This window comes from Pararge aegeria, chromosome 4 (assembly GCF_905163445.1).
Source record: "Pararge aegeria chromosome 4, ilParAegt1.1, whole genome shotgun sequence".
Taxonomy (NCBI): domain Eukaryota; kingdom Metazoa; phylum Arthropoda; class Insecta; order Lepidoptera; family Nymphalidae; genus Pararge; species Pararge aegeria.
The window spans coordinates 14,747,442-14,764,664 of record NC_053183.1 but is presented as its reverse complement, the minus strand read 5'-3'; the positions used below and the strand labels follow the sequence as shown (position 1 = coordinate 14,764,664).

At 34.8% G+C, this 17,223-nt stretch overlaps 1 protein-coding gene across 1 annotated transcript; it reads left to right on the top strand.

Annotated features, from left to right (window-relative positions):
• Positions 1 to 9,236: 9,236 nt before the first annotated feature.
• Positions 9,237 to 16,386, top strand: LOC120623546. Its single transcript, XM_039889600.1, has 10 exons — positions 9,237 to 9,385; positions 9,893 to 10,021; positions 11,096 to 11,327; positions 11,943 to 12,126; positions 12,751 to 12,972; positions 13,948 to 14,097; positions 14,327 to 14,398; positions 14,924 to 15,049; positions 15,235 to 15,364; positions 16,361 to 16,386. The coding sequence occupies exons 3-10, from the start codon at positions 11,323 to 11,325 to the stop codon at positions 16,384 to 16,386; spliced, it is 915 nt and encodes a 304-aa protein (XP_039745534.1). The 5' UTR covers positions 9,237 to 9,385; positions 9,893 to 10,021; positions 11,096 to 11,322.
• Positions 16,387 to 17,223: the final 837 nt, after the last annotated feature.

The following is a 17,223-nucleotide window of genomic DNA, read 5'->3' as shown; positions in this document are numbered from 1 at the left end:
CTTTAACGATTGTTATCACTTGTCAGTGATAATAACCGATATCTAAGCGTGCTCTCCGAGGCAAGGGGGTAGATACAAAAACGAATCTTGTTCCAACCCAGGAATCGAACCCAGGATTTCGAGGTCCCTTCTTGAGCATGCTAACTACGAGTACTAGACCGAAGAGGCAGTTACGTGACACTATTGTGAAATAGATCAAAATCTTGATACAGCCCCATAGGCGGGTGAATTAAATTGTAATTTTTTTTTAAATTCTTATCTTCAATATTTATGAATTGTTATTTGGTGGATTGTAATAGGAGTAAGTATAGAGTCGCTTGCTAGTTAAGATAAAAATAAGATAACTGTTAAGAGAACATGGTCATAATAAAATGAATACCCAGCTAAGTTCTTGTGGGCATTTTTTGAGCTTTTTCACGTGGAGGTTTTATGGTAAGACCAAGTGGTCAGATCAACTCAGTAAAGACTATCATAGCACGGTTTTGTGCAAAAAGATAGATAGATAAATTCTTTATTGCACACAATTAAGGAATAAGATAATATATATTGAAAACAGAAATCCAAGAAAAATTCAAATTCGCAAAGGCGGTCTTATCGCTATAAGCGATATCCTCCAGACAACCCTTAATGAAAGAAGAAAATGATTATGGAAACATTCTGTCATAACATAAACTACATCATAGCTCTCTTCTTGAGCTGTTTTTAACGCCTTTGGTTGCCTGGAAGAGATCGCTATGTAGCGATAAGGCCGCCAAATTGTATACCTTTTGTTAAATTTTTACTGTTAATTTGTTATGTTTATGTGGTGTACAATAAAAGTGTATTCATTCATTCATTCATTCATTCATTCATACATCAACTATATATAGCAATAATATATAAATAGCTAATACAAATACTAATAATATAGAAATATAAGTTTAATAAAAATACAATTTAAAAATAAGTAGAACTAAAGTATAAGTATAATAAAACTGACTTGACTTATATTAGCGTAATAGTCAGGAATATCGAAGGGCATTATGTGTATATCCCTCTCTTTAACTATGCTAGTCAAACTTTGCGACTTGGGTTTCGCAACTCTAGATCGCGTGCTTGCATTGGATTCGACGACGGTGCTGTTTGAGCGATTGCAGCATGAGTGGACCTTGGTTCTGTAGATGTGAATACGTGATGTTAATGGCCGGTGAAGAGCGAACGCCTTTCTCAAACACGAACGATATTTCGGCTCCTTTATCGACGGTAATGTCTCTATAATTGCCTCGTGGGTCATAGTAATTAAAGTACACGAGCCCCGATGCTCGATCTCTGTGGCAGGCCAAATTTATAATTTAAGTCGCTCCTAGCTGTTGCACTTAGCTATTTCCTGCGTTTTTACAAATCTCGATGGCAATAAATCGTTTCTTTTGCTGGAAAAAAGTAGCTTATACGACAATACGTCTTTTCAACCAACTATATGCCAAACACCAAGTTGATTAGTTGCTTTGTCAGAGCGTGAAGTAAGGACAAACAAACACACTTTTGCATTTACGAGTAATGATTAGTGACCATGAGTGTTCATGGTGCCATCAGAAAATCTTTACGAACTCTCTTTAGGACAACTCAGAAAATCTTTAAAAATATATTTAGGAAATCTGACACGTTAGAAGAATTTTTCTGTCAGTGTGAAATACTGAACATAGAAGACGCGTTGATAAGACAAAATAAAGGGGTTTGAAACCCTTTGGTAATTTGCTCTGTGCCGTGTTAAACATGTGAAACTATCGGTCGCATTCTTTATCACTAACATTTGATTAAAATCACTACCTTTGTAATCACAGCTCTGGTGCTGAAGAAATGTCTTGACAACAAAAGCCAAAATCTAGAGATTTTTCTCCCATTTCATGTATCTATCCCAGGGTCTTGTAATCCATAGTCAACAATGCTAACCACTAAATTAACGAGACAGGATGCTATGGACCGCATCACATGTTCACAACTAATTGAATAGCGAACCTCGGGCGTGATAAATGGATTTCATTCATACACTATCAGCGATGACATTCTACGAGCGGCATGTAATTGAAGCTTCGAATTTGAATATAAGAAAGACGCTCGTCGCATTGCAATGCGACCTAAATTTTATAATATGCAATTTTCGCAATGCGCTGTTGTGATGTTCTTAAATTGTTGTTTGCGATATCACATGGATCTTAACTGCCACGTTCCGTTCATTATCATGTTCAACTATGGATCAAGAAATTCTGGGGTCGGTTCCGAGGTCGGGCTAGTAATAGGTAACTATTGTGTTTTTCTGTTAAAATTCTCAGTATCAGCCCGGAGTCAGGAAATTGGCGGTGTCACCACTACGGACACCTTCTGAGAGCAATACAAAAAACAGTTTTCGATGACCAATTTTTTCCATGGTGGTCAAACTCCAGAAACGTATTCCAACTACGCGGAAGATATGTAGTGCACAAGTGAGCGCTTAAACACAGGTGAACGCTACGGCAAGACCGAAAGATCTCATACGCAGGTTGGACAGCGTAACGTGCTCTCCGAGGCACCGGGGTGCATCACCGCCAAATAAGAAACTCCAAGCTACAGAGAAGTTATTGTTAGAAAACCTAATACTCATTGGCCCGCCCCGAGGATTGAATCTAGGACTTCGTGATCTTCACGTTTCGTGACTTCGTCGAAATGGCTTACCACGAGATCAACGAGGCAGTCGTATAGAAATAACCTTAAGCCGTCGGTGCCAGACATTATCACTAATATATGATTAATTAATTGAGTTCATGAGTTGCAACAGTGGGAAACTTGCAATTCCCTTAACCATATTTCCTTACGACCCTGTGAAGACGGCAGCTTGCCGAAGCCCATAGCAGAAGTACAAGACAGAGGTTGTGTAATTAAGTATTTTTTTTCTTTGGCAGGCATTGGCACGGGCGTTTATAAAACATCCCGAAGCTATCCTGTATACGCTGAGGAGAGCCTCCGAGGGTGTTTTAGTGAGTAATATCCTACATAACCCGATCTTTGGCTTATGAGGTCGGTCTTCATTTCGAAATATTTCTAAAGACTTGCCTGCAAAGTTCTGAAAAGTTTCTTTGAAAATTTAAGTGATTATTTATTTATTACCTTTGGCAGCATTCCGAAGCAGGACGGGACCAATATTTGGGTTTTAAAAGAATCTCGATACTCTTATTGGATCTAGAACCGATAAAATATACAGTAGGTATGATAACAATGAAAATGTGAGAATGGTGCATCGCTTATATAAATAAATAACAAACATTATAAGAATGTTTGAAATCACTTATTCAAGCGGATTTTATGGAAGATTTCACCAAATTGTTCTTCGGGGTATGTTTTACCGATAAAGACAAGCGATTTAGCGTTCCGGTATGATTCCGCGCAGAAGCCGTGTATGGGCTTAATATAATTGCCATACCCGTAACTCGCCACTTGCATATGAAGTCAACAGACTGCATCATCATGTATGATCAGGGGAGATTGCATTCGAGGACTTATTAACTTTGTCCAGCGGATAAAGGAGTTAGCGCATATTCGTTATCTTTCCCCTAGCGAATAAATATAAAAAATCTTACTTTTAAATGTACTTCATGTCGACCCATTATCAGCCCACTACAGGGCACGGGTCTCCTCCCAAAATGAGAAGGGGTTAAGGCCGTAGGTAAATAATATACTTACTTCATAATAATATCGCCCTTTTCTCTCGAGTTTAAATATTTTCTACGTTTCTTCCACGGGCTGAAATATTTTAAGGCATTTTATAACATCTGGTTGTCTTTACGTGTGTTACCTATTAGTTATCTAATGCCTAGCATGTTTAAGTAAGAATGGCGAAGTCTTGGGTGGAATGTATTCCAGGGTTGGGCAAAAAACTAACTGGGCACGAGCCTCCTATCTCATAGGATAGATGGTTTTAGAGCATAGACCCGCCACGCTTCCCCAATGCCGGTTGGTGGGCTAGAAAAACCTAGAAGCGATTAGCTTTAGTGACTTTTAACACAATTAAGTTAAAAGACCGGGATAGATAGCTTAACAAGTTTGCCGCGGCACCGGTTTCCCAACTCCGAGATGGTTTACAAGAAACCTAATAACTAGCAAGTTTTCACCTAACCCTCGTATGACCTCGTGATCGGGAGTTAAACATGCTTATCACTAGACCAATGAGGAAAAAAGAAGAATAGGTATTTGCCTTTGTACCTTTTAACCCTTTTGCATTGCGTTGCTGGTTGAATGAAGCGATCGCTGTAAGTTTAAAAATCGAAATTTCGTTAAAACTGTTACATCTGATATTAATTTAAATAATTAATCAAACAAGTAAAAAACAACAATAATTAAGGACAACTTGCTGTTTAAGCTTAAAATTAATTTCATGATAATAATTATTATAAAAATAAGATTAATCTTTTTTTCGTTAAATAATGTATATTTATTGCGCAACAGATAATAATTTAGTGACATTTCTGGCAAACGAACATCAATAATAGTTGTAAAATGAGACAGCAATTAATACTCTGTTTGTAGATTTTATGAGGAAGAAGTACCGGCCCACAAGCAAAGCCAGCCTACCACGATTAGCACGCACGCAGGGGGGGTAATGACGCATCCATTCGTTTCCTGTCTAACTCATTAGGTACACATACATACTCAGCCTCACACTTACGTATTAAATATAAAATTTGAAAGATAATTAAATAATTAAAATAATTTTGCCAACCATATTAAATGTCTTTCAGAAAGTAAAAGATGCATTTCTACGTATCAGATTAGGCTTTTATAATGTTCCAACCTCATATATAAAAGATCAGTTCAGCCTCGTGCAGAATCGATGTTATGGTACAGAGATAGTGGCACATCACTAAGGGTATGGTACCCGTCCATGAATTACAATTGTACTTTTAAAACTCATTCAAGTACAATAAATTGTATGAAATTTGAACTCAATCAATACGAAACTTCATAAGCGTGAGCTGTTAAAAAATCATCACCATCGATCTGTAGGTAAATGTCTTACTGCTAACTAAACATTTTTCTCGACGGGGAAAGGACAACAAAATATTTATCTTCTTCCACTGTTTTATCCACTCTCCGAGCATAGGCACTCGGGCGGAAATAATATCAAAATAATATGCAAGTAATATTAAACGGGGTAAACTTCTCCTGTCCCCCTGCTGCCGTGCTTAGGCACGTGGACAAGAGCATTTTATCCCTTATCAGACGTTATAATCAGAGGAAATATTTTTTTGTCTCCTACTTATGCTAGCCGTGCAGATGTCACAGACAGACGGGGAATACCGCACAAATTCACTGTCTGTCAGTCGGCTGAATTGAAACTCGACCGACTGACGGATTACGCATTTTTACGAAAATAATGCATACTTAGCCAAAGTATATGAATTAATACGTGCGGCGAGGTGGCATCGAGTCACTATTAAAACCCTACAGCGGCTTTGTGATATGCGGTGTAGTAGTAACAAATTCTTTATTATTATATGACTGTCCAGAAAAAGGAGTGGGTTTTTTCATGTGTTCATGATATTCATGTGTGTGGGTTTATTGTCCGTTACAATTATTAAAAGCCTCAACAGTATCTGGTATTATCAAAATTATTACATTTTTCCGAGTGACACATTTTTATTTAGAGAACTTTTATAGGGCTGCTGTAAAGCGTTATTTTCAAAGGGGAATTAAAATTACGCTTACCAGTCTGTCGTGTTATCTATCTCAACCGTGGAGGTTTGCGTCAATATATATTTGTTTCTCTCAATCCGACCCGCCTGTAGATACTCATTATATTTCTCATCCAGCCAGGCGGCGAAGCCTTTTAATTTAGCGTTGTTCATATTATTTGAATCCGTGCGCCCTTTTATAAGAGGTTTACGCTCCTTTAACAAATTATTTATAGATCGTTTTGGTATATTTGAATTCAATCAGTAAAGAATATAAAATAACACTAAAAGATCAAAGAAGAATGATATCCAAAGTGCTCTATATGGACCCCCAGGGGTCGATGACAACCTGCAAGAGGTTGAAGTGAGAGTAGGAGATAGAGATTAAAGCAAAATCAAGAGATGTAAATGGAGGTCAATGATAGTGGAGGTTTATGAAGTTCGTGTCTTTTAATTTTGGCGTTCTATGAAATGAATGAAGAAGAACTGAAATTAAGTTAGAACCATTTGCAATGGTAACAAAGAAAGCGGAACTTTATAGTATAGGGAGGGAACTTTTAGAATGTTGAGCGCCAAACTTCAATTTAAAGAAAATAGCACCCGATGATGATGAATCAAAGGTTGTAACACTTAGCCAATGATCCAGTTTTTCATTCTCGGAGCAAGCACTTTGATATAAAACATCACTTTATAAGAGATGTTGTAAAAAATTTACAAATTAAGCTAAAATAACTGTCAACTCATTTAATGTTCGCGGATATTTTAACTAAATCGAGAAAATGCACTGGCAAAGAAATAATGATACAAGGCGGGTTATTAATAAATGGAAACTAGCCACCCCTAAACACAAAAAGGCAGGGTTCAGGGGCTGCTTTCGATTCGCTGCGGCCAAGATCTGGAATGATCTTCCTCCTCCGTTCCGTACATGTGATAATATTCTTGGCGGAATAGTATTTAAACACAAGCTAAAAAATTTATACCTTAACTTACAAATTGAAGCAGCGAGATTTGTCTATGCAAAGAATTATGTATATGTTATGTATTTATTTTTTGTTTTTTCTACAATTTCATTTCATTTTATTTTCATTTTTTTTTTTAATTACTTTTATTTACCTACTTGTTTAATTTAAGTTTGCGTTAGTTTTAGTTTTATTGGCTCTCTTTTACAGTTTATTTGGATTTTTTTTTTCTTTTATTTAAATTTCTTTCTTAAATTTACTCGGGCGTCGCGGTTGTTTGCTCAGTCGGATACTGGTACAGACTGAAAATCAGCGCTGAGCATTGTTGCTAATGCACAGCATAAGGCTGAGTTTGCAGCCATTTGCCATATTGTTAATATTAATGGATGATTCTTTTAGTTATTAATCTTGTATTAGCAATAGTGTATGGCAATAAAGGATTTTTATTATTAAATCGTTGCCTAAAGAGAAGCGTGATATATTCATGAAAAATTTAGGACTTTGTACTGTACCTATGTTATGTCGTGTGTAGGACTAGGTACTGTATTAATATGTAAATACAAATTAAAGGAGCGTATTGATAATATATCGAGACTCGTTGGTAATTTGTATTAGTAAAATTGACTAGCAAAATACCAGCTGTCGAGAACAACTATAAAATTCTTCTACCTACTTTACAAATTAAATTAATGCAATACACAATCTATAACCAAATGCCAATCTATAACCAAATTTAACATTTTATTTCAGCATTGATAGTCTAATTCTTGTCGTTAGGTTTTCTAGAATACACGCTACAAAACTTAGGATAGTAACAACAATAGTCGGAAAAAATGCCTAGCGATATGAAAATACTACGAATGAATGTAATGAATTAATAATGAATGGAATTTTATAAAGGAAATCAGAAGTTGTACTACATCGAAGTCGTGGGAAAACACTTGTATTTAAAATGATAGAAGTTCTTGCCTGTGTGTACCAATGAAAGGCCTTTTTGAAACAATTCGGCTTTTCCTTTACACTTGGTCTATTTCCTTGCCAACGATGAAACGGTAGCTGAAGCAAGAAAACAAAAAATGCATTCAATAATGACCGGTGATATTAAATCTAAATGAAAATGAAATTTATTTATTTGTTCATACAAATAAATAAATTTCATTTTCATTTAAATTTAAATTTAATCATCAGATATTCATATATTGTCATCTTCATATAATAGGTTTTAACGAAATAAAAAGTCTCAATATATCCAGTCAGGCAACCCCAACATACAAAATTTGGCCAATTAAAAACGAAACATAAGCTTAAATTGGATAACCCCTCAATTGAATAAAATGCATTACTCAATAGCCACTTGTTCAATGTATTCTTAAATTTTTGTTACGGTAGTACAGCTATTGAATCTGGTACCTACTACCGATCATTAATCAAGGTTTTCTAGGCCCATACTTACAACACGGGAGTAATAAATCATAGGCTGTCCAAATGTTGAATACCACGGCGATTCCATCTCATTAGCACAACCACCGCCATACTGGAAATAGTCAGATTCACACTCGTTTTATGATGTAGACATAGCCGATTTCGAGTTAAGAACTTTTTCTGTTAAATATTTGAGAAAATGCTTTTGAACTGTTTCACATTTTGTAAGATTCTGTTTGATGCCAAGTTGCCAATTATTTATTTGCGTTTGCATCCCCTTTGTTATATTTGGTGACATCGTTTTTCATGAATTATTGTCTATGAAATCTGATGATGTGAGAAAACCTCAGGCGAAAACTGAGGGAAAACTTAATATATGTAAAGTTCTATGAATGAGGTTTACATAAGTAATAAAAATAAGTTTTTATTTAAACTTGAGAGGAAAGTACAATTTCTGCCCCAATTATCCTACACCCCTAAACTTTAAAGATAACTTTCAGAGTATATTCTCCAACCGATAGTCTATCCTGTAGGATATGAAATTTTCTTATAAAAGCATGATTGATAATAGTAGCAAGGTTAATAAGTTAAAACATTTTTGAACAAAGGGCTAATGTAAAAAGATTGTTTGAAGCGGACTACTAACGAAATAAGATCCTATCAAATATTTTATCTCTTCGATGTCTGGATACATTACCTACGCACTAACGTATTTAATTCCCACTTAAGATTTATTTATTGTAAAGTGATAAACGACTAAGCCACCGGGAGGTATCTTTCCATCGTTCGAGTCCATGTAGGACTGCGGTGCATCGATAATGCAGTCGTTTTTATATCAAAATACCCACAAATTCCATGTCATGAACATTGGTTATTAATTAAATGTTTAATTATTTACCCACTTTATAAAATAACTGTAACAAAAGTCAACATCTCCCCCGATAAGCATGAACCAGTATCGGAGTGGAACGTGCGTAGAGAGAGTACATTGTGGAAGATCTGTTAGTGAGGAGTATTATCATTATTAGATTCTCGCACTTGCTTGCTTTTCACGAAGTAGAGCTAATTAACCTTAATTTTCATGGTACTAAATTCCCGACAACTTTTACACTCGAGTACCATGACCGTCTAGTAATTTCTTTAAATCATTAATAATGCCAAATGGTAGGAAAAACTTGTCATCTTTTATTAATTAAAACTAAGCAAAACATAAAATGAACTTGTATCATGATGTGCTTGTCAGTTTGTGTTGTTTTGTATTAGTTAATGCGTATCGAAATCATCTCTTTACAATAGCAAAGTTGGAAGAAGGTAGAACTAGAGGTAAACATTTTACAGTACAACTTATAACTACCTTATCAGCAAATAACTTTTATTTTTATTAGTTTTTCTTACGATAACAGTGTCATACATGATAGGCACATAATTCAGAACATATCTAAATTATAATTAATAATTTAGATATAAAGTAAGTGTATAAAATGTGAGGCAAGCGAATGTGTGAAACACACCATACAGCTCGCATAATCTAATACAAAAAAAAAACACTGCCAATTTTGTGTAAACAGTTACACGTTACACTAAGCTAAATTGGTGGGTTTAAAAGAAGACCAATCATTCTCTAAAAGAAAAAAAAGCCACTACTTTAAGATCGTTTCGTTTAGTTTACCTTTAAAATTGGCTTAGCTGAAGTGGTACTTCTATCAGACCGCTAATTATGATTATCTGACTGAGAAATACTGTCCATTTAGGACAGTATTTCTCAGTCAGATTAGCCTCGCTTCCCTCGGACAAATCATTCGATTGCTCCCGTATTTAATCAATTCGCAGAATTTAAATGCGCTGTATATGAAGGAGTTAAGACCGCAAAAGAAGAGCGTAATGAAGTAAACAGATTAAAAAGAACATCTCCGTTGTCGTCGAAAACTGCATCTGCATCTACGACTGTTGTTGTAGAAAGTAAGACTGGTTTACCCATTTTTATGAACCGAGGTTGGGGGTGGTTAAGGGAGGCTGGTACCAGTAAGTCTTTCAAATTACCAACCTCATCTGAGCATGGTGCATTTGTCGACTAATTCGGCTAAAAGTGGCGGTATACCCACTTAGAATTGGTTTGACTTAACGATACTTTTGAAGTCGTTGCCTAGACTAAACGAATTGCATTATCTGGTGTCTTGCAAACCAGACCAGACCAACAGGCTTGCTCTGCTTGGTCATAGGGTATAGTTTAGGTGGGAAGCACCAAAAACCACAGCTCTGTGTAAACGTGGCTGCTAACAATGAGCTGCAACATTTTTGGACCGACGGGCGATGGACAGAGCTATTCTTTGAGTATCTCTAGGTGATTAACGATGATAGATACACGATAAACGACGGCAAATGCAGGAATTGCAGGAAGCTGGTAGAAGCTTGAGGCATAAAACAGTTGAATTTAGAACTCCCGACATATACGACGTGTGAAGAAGAAGAAGTGAAGAAGTTTAATTTTTGTTTTTTTACTTCGTAAAATCGACTACCGTTTACTAGGTTCTGTTCTTGTCAGCTAGATAATTACGTTCGAAATTCTCAGCTACTACCTGCCCGAAGTTAGGAAATTGGGTACACCCCGATTTCTTTCAAGAGTACGATTCAGTCAGTCCCGGTTATTATCAGTAATAAGTGATCATAATCTTTAAAACCTTCTCTAGCCCCAAAGTAAGCGTACCTTGTGTTATGGGTATTAATATGACTGATAAATATTTTCATGAATAAAATACATAAATACTTATAATATAGAGATAAACACTTGGACGTTGAAAAACATTCATGTTCATTACTCAAACATTACAAAAAAGGTCGCTGCCCATTGCGCCAATTGGGCCAATCTTTAACGTTTTATTCCTTTCAAGTAACAAAATATTAATTACGAGAGCGAGAAAAGTACTCTTAAATGCAAATAAACTGAGTTTTAATTCTTACATACTCTCTCAATGTTACAAATTTTAATTCACTGAAATAATTATACTGTCATTTTATATTTTTAATTAATTTCAGATCCCTTTGAAGTATATCAAAATTATCTTCACAAATTTCTTTATGGAGATAACATTGAAATGGATGGTAGAGACGGTAACAACAGTTCGGACTTTGTTAATTTAAATTTTATGAGTTATTGAAATCTTTATATTCTAGCAGATTTAACTACGTCAGAAAATAAACTATTGAGTCAAGTAAATCTAAATAACACAGCCAGCTTCAGACATTACGTTGTCGGTAATTACATGCGGTAAGAGAGATATTTGAACCTCTTGTAAGTTTTATGCTTTATTTGGAGCATTAAGGGCCCTTGATACCCCCAGGTTCCACTTGGTGAACTATGGCGCACTATCATATAACAATACCATACAATATATTTTGACGACCAACGTCGCAACGGTGAGCTTATGCAGGAGGTCCCGGTTTCTTTTCGCGGCAGGTGCAATTTGGGAATTTATAATTTCTGAATTTCCTATGGTCTGGTCTGGTGGGAGGCTCGGGCCGTGGCTAGTTACCAGCCGGTGCAACTTCGCGTAGAAACTGATTAGGAATATGATTACCATACTCACTAACAGGTTAGTTACTGTTGTGAGATTGCAGTCAAGGGCTAACTTGTACCGAAATAAAACAAACTTTTTTAACAGTTTGTTGTCTGGGATAAAAATCTATAGCCTATGTTACCCGCCGTCTTTCAACTAACTCTATGCCAAAGATCAAGTCGATTGCTTGTTAAATTAGGAAATGAAGTAAGGACAAACAAACAAACATACTTTCGCATTTGTTATATTAAGTATGGACGTGATATGGCCAAATTATCCATCCAACGGATATTTAAGTGATTCAAGATACGAAAAATGTTCCGTAGGTCAGAATTATTTAACAACCGAAGTGGGGTACATCTTCCTCTGGTGGAGTTCATGCATCGGGGCTACTGCGAGCTCAAGATAACCAGGGATCACATGCAAACCGCAATCAATGCTTTCGCCATCTTTCTATACGGCACATTGGATGATGTAGAACGATTGCCTGCTGATTATGTCTTGCGATCTGTTAGTACTTTCAAGCAACTTATTTAAAGCTGTAGCAAAATCATCATCACTACAACTGATTGACGGCCACTGCTGTAGGCAGTGGCGTGCATAGAGGGTATGCACAGGGTACGCAGTTGATATAAAATAAAGAAAATCTCCATTACGAGCTATAAATACTTATGGGTAGGCTTTTATATAACTCTTACAATGCCTATCCTTAAGTTTTTTATATCTATTACTGGAAATTTTCTTAATTTTATATTATCTGCATACCCTGTGCATACCCTCTATGCACGCCACTGGCGGTAGGTACTTAGGTCTTTTGTAGGGCGTTCAAAACATTTGTCGTCCAACGCGTGTTTACCAGTGCTGGTTCGCCATTTCAGCACCTTGGGACCCCAATGTCCATCGGTTCTCCGAGCTATGTGCCTCGCCCATTGCGGAGCAGAGAGGTCCAGTGCTCACGTAGAGATAGAGATACTCCTAGCATAGCTCTATCCATCGCCAGTGACCTCAGCCTTCTTTTAAGGCCCATAGTAAGATACCACGTTTCAGATCCGTAAGTCACCATTGGCAACACTGAAGACTGTCGTTTTCAGGAAATTACTGCGCAGTTTGTAATATACTTTTTAACTTCCTCAGGCTCGCACTATATCTATGATGAAGATAGCGCGAGAGAAACTGGCGGTAACCTGGGACGTTGTAAAGGCTGGCAGGCAGACTCGAGATATCTCACATCTCACACTCGAAATGTATCGACCATTGTTTAAATACATTAACGGGAGGGAAATAGCCAGGCTAAACTTGAGCGATGATCGGATTTTAACTTACATCGGAACACATGCTGATTTAGATAGACATCAGGTGGCTTAGATTTTCTGATAACAATAACGTGAGTTTTATAATATTTGAATATTTAACCAGCTTTTCCTGGTTCTTCTTAGAAATAACCACATGCCGAATTACCACCACCGCTAAATTTAGTTATTAAAGGGGTTGTTTATTGGAATCGACATATTTTTAATATTTTTTCTGTTATCAAAATTAAAAAAAAAAAAACTTCAGTGAAGCTTTAATATTAAATATGCCTTAAAATCTTTGGTGTTCGACTTTTAAACTAGTAAAAAATGAGATTGTATACATTTTTTGTTAGATTTAACACAAACATCGGACTTTGAACGTTTGAACTAACGTAGAAACAAAATAAAAATTAGATCAATAAATAATCGACTTTGCTATTAGAATAATAGAATATAATTAATAGAATAGAATCGAATTGTATAAATTAAATAGCGAGAAATAAATATTGTCTACAACATTTTTAAGTCAGTGCCAAGTGAAATGTAGAAAATTACTGGTACTTTCTTTGCTACTTTATAAAAAGGAATACGAAGCATATGATCTACACACAGCAACTTTCTACATTTTACGAAGCAACGATTTATAAATGTTGTACACAATATTTATTTTTTGCTTTCTTATGGTTAAACAAAGTCGGTTCTTTTTAGTGCAATCATATCTTAGTTATAATAGCCGAATGTCAACAGCTCACAACCTTCTCCAAAATAATACGTTAATTTTGGTTGTATTCACTAACGTATATCTTATTACGTCAGTGTTTGTATTGGCTTAAAGTAACACGAATCAGCAATAAGAAATCCCAACAAAAACATAATTTATGTAAAAAGTTCCAAATAAATAAGCCGACAACCAGGCTTCACAGACAAAGAATTGAGATCTAAATTTTGGTTGTATTCACTGACGTATTTCTTATTACGACAGTGGTTATATTGGCTTAATGTAAAACGAATCAGTAATAAGAAATTTATGTGATTGTAGGTTGGTGTGGTGGCTAGTAGATATATAGAGATCAACAAAAATTGGGCAAAACCAAGATACTTGAACATCATGAATAATTTGTTGTGTGGTGTCCCAATGACGTTCATGCGAAGACTGCCTATTAACACCTATTTACAATTATCTCATCAGGTATACGTTATGTTCCGTGGTAAGGTGCACATTTGGAATTTACGGAATTGTGGTAGTTTTTTTTTTTTTTTATAAATTTAATTGTGGTAATTTTTTTTTTTTATAAACTGTTTTTTTTTATAAGCTGAATTTTCGAGACACGAGACACTAAATTGGTTAAACACGTATAGCAAGTAGAGAACATTCTAGGTTCCATGTACCTATCTAAATTTTTTTTTTTCAATGCAAGGTATTTTATCATATTCGAGCTTGCGACCCTTTGCAACGACGATTTTATCTCGCTATGATGACAAGGACTAAGGTATGTGGAAAATCATTTCATTTTGCCTTGCATGTGAAAATGACAAGATTTTATTTGATTTAAGGTTAAATTGTACAAAATAATTTTAGTATCCAAAAGCGAATAATAAAATTTTAAGTAAAAAAATAACAATAAGCTAAATGAATAATTGCTAAGTTTTTATTGTAAAGTCATCATCTTCTTCTCGAAAAACGTTTCGAGACTGTTTCGAGTATAAGAATTGAAGAAATTATAAATTGCACCGATAATTATGCTTTTAGCGATTTACATGGAATTCCATGATATACATGGAATTTAAGTACTAACCTTAAATAATTTCGAACATGATTTGGTAAGTCTTACAATACCTAGTTCAATAATATTGGCAGAAAAACCAAACAGGAATCAATAAATTTGCAACACGTATATCCTAAAAGTTAACTACCTTTTAAGTTTTATTACCCAATTTTGGATCATTTTTCATACATTTTGATAAAAACCTTAGAAAATATTTTGATTGATGGTTTTGCTAATGTGTTTTGTCAGGCACTTGGCAAGTCTTTCAGTTGGAATGCTAGAGATGTATCTCGCTTGGGCTTACTATTGACGGAAGTAGAGGGAACTGATCTAAGTGCGATTAATCCTGAAGCTCTGAAAGGAATCACTGCACAGGTATTTTAATGTAATTTTATATACGGTTATTATTTCTAAATTAAGAAAAAAGAAAGGAAAACTAGACTGTTTGTGTCTGTGCGCTTGTTCATGTTCAGGAAAACTGTGTTCTCCAGAATACTAGTTATAGTTTTAACAGAAATTCAAAAGTTTACTTTTTAAAGGTAGGTATATTATATTTTTAGGTTATGCGGCACATGTCTCCGCAAAATTTACAATATCTAACAGAGAATCAATTGAAGTATCTTGCGCCAAAGTCGCTGAATATACTGGGCCGAAAATTGAAATTGTATTACGATCAACTTCAATTATATAGTTCTGGATTTCAAAATAAATCTTATTTTCTAAACATTATTTTAAGTTTTAATGTGTTTAGTATTATGATATTAATTCATAATTAAAATAGCAGAGTTTTATAACAGATTATAATGCATTAAAACATGTAAAGGTGGTAGATGAAATGTGTAACGTCCATCTTCATCGCATTTTGCTTGAAGCTGAAAATAAATACTGAATATAACAATTTTCTTGTTGTTTTACTAATTTATCAAAACAAGTTATGATCAAACAAGTTTTTTTTTTATAAAACTTACTAAAATATTACCCCAGTCAGTTTGTGCAAAATTATCTGTTCTATACTTCGGCTTATTAATATCATTTGATAATGTAGGTTGTATTGTAGAATCTCCTTGAGATTTGAGTTGTAGAACATTGTCAAAATTGTGTTCTTTGGTATCTTGAGATATTGATAATTTGTTTTTTGCAACGTTTTCGGTTTTAAATGATAGTGAAACATGCATACCAGAATTTAATAACTCTAGAATATTTTTTTCTGATTCACGTACAGTTTCTAGTTCTCCTCTGAAAATTATTATCTGTAAATTTTATGATACTAACGTTAAAAATAGATTTCGTCAAAAATATCATTTGTATTACCTTGGCATGAATTTATCATTTTTTTCAGTTGGTACTACAATAAGGTAATGATCATTCTCTTCAAAATTATACGACAATGATGCGTTGTTGCTTGATTTGAAAAAAATACACTTAAAATGAACTATAACATTCGTTTTATTATCGCTAACTTCTTTATTTATTTTTGCAATATCGGATTCTACCGATTGTTTTTGAGAATATTTTTTTTCTCCTATATTAAGAGATTCTCTGCTTAAATTTCCATCGACATTAACCTGGGTGGCCTTTTCCGGTTTCACCAATGTGATAATAGTTTTGTATATATTTGCACTGTTCTTTTCCTCTGCTTTTATAACTGTATAACCATTTACATCTATTTTTAAATTTATATTGAAGGTATCTGGTTGGCTTTCTTCATGTGACGCCTGCAAATCATATAAGTTACTTGAATGTTGCTGGCACATTGCTATGGTGCTTTCAAATTTTTTTTTTGGAATTTCTCCCAACTTATCAATGTTTACTGGTGAGATTTGTTCATTTATTTGGCAGTTATTTAATAACTCTTTTTTTTTATCTTCATCTAGAAAAACTGATTGTATATCATTTTCAGTATTTTTATAGACATCCAATAAGCCAGTTAAATCTTCTTCAGATTTGCTTGGTGATTTATTAGATTTAATCAGTTCGGTTTTCTGTTTCGTTTCTATTTGGTTTTCGGCAGTTATAATTTTGACGTGACAACGTCTTATAAATTGGTTTGCCGGGTGACACTTCAAGAAACTGCGTTACGCTCCGCTCACGTTATGCGCTCACAATGAGAGCGAGTGAGAGGCACGCGTCCCTTCCACTCGGGCATGGTTAGCCCGCCTAAGAGCGAGAGAGACAGACATAAAAAGTGAAAGGCACGCGTCCCTTTGTAGTAAACGCTGTTTCATTGTACGCAAATGTATTGCAAGTTATTGTATGTATATTTGTATATAAATACGTATGTATGTGTAAAGGTAAAAATAAAACTTTGTTAATATGAAATTCAGTGCGAGATTCTTTGTATAAATTAATGTTTTAAATATAATTCTTTGTATAAATAAATGTTTTGAATTGTTACTATTATTTCATCCTTCTTCCTACTATACGAATGAATATTCACATTAAAATTGTTTTACCACTCAAAGTCGTTGTCACGTAAAACTTTCGCCCGTATACCGACTTTACAGGCAACCAATTTTTTATTCATTAGTGTGTTTTCCTTTGATCTCATA

Coding starts and splice junctions, on each gene's coding strand:
- LOC120623546 (XM_039889600.1), top strand. Junction 14,399..14,923: donor CTATGATGACAAGGACTAAG/GTATGTGGAAAA, acceptor GTGTTTTGTCAG/GCACTTGGCAAGTCTTTCAG. Junction 15,365..16,360: donor CGATCAACTTCAATTATATA/GTTCTGGATTTC, acceptor TTTATATTGAAG/GTATCTGGTTGGCTTTCTTC.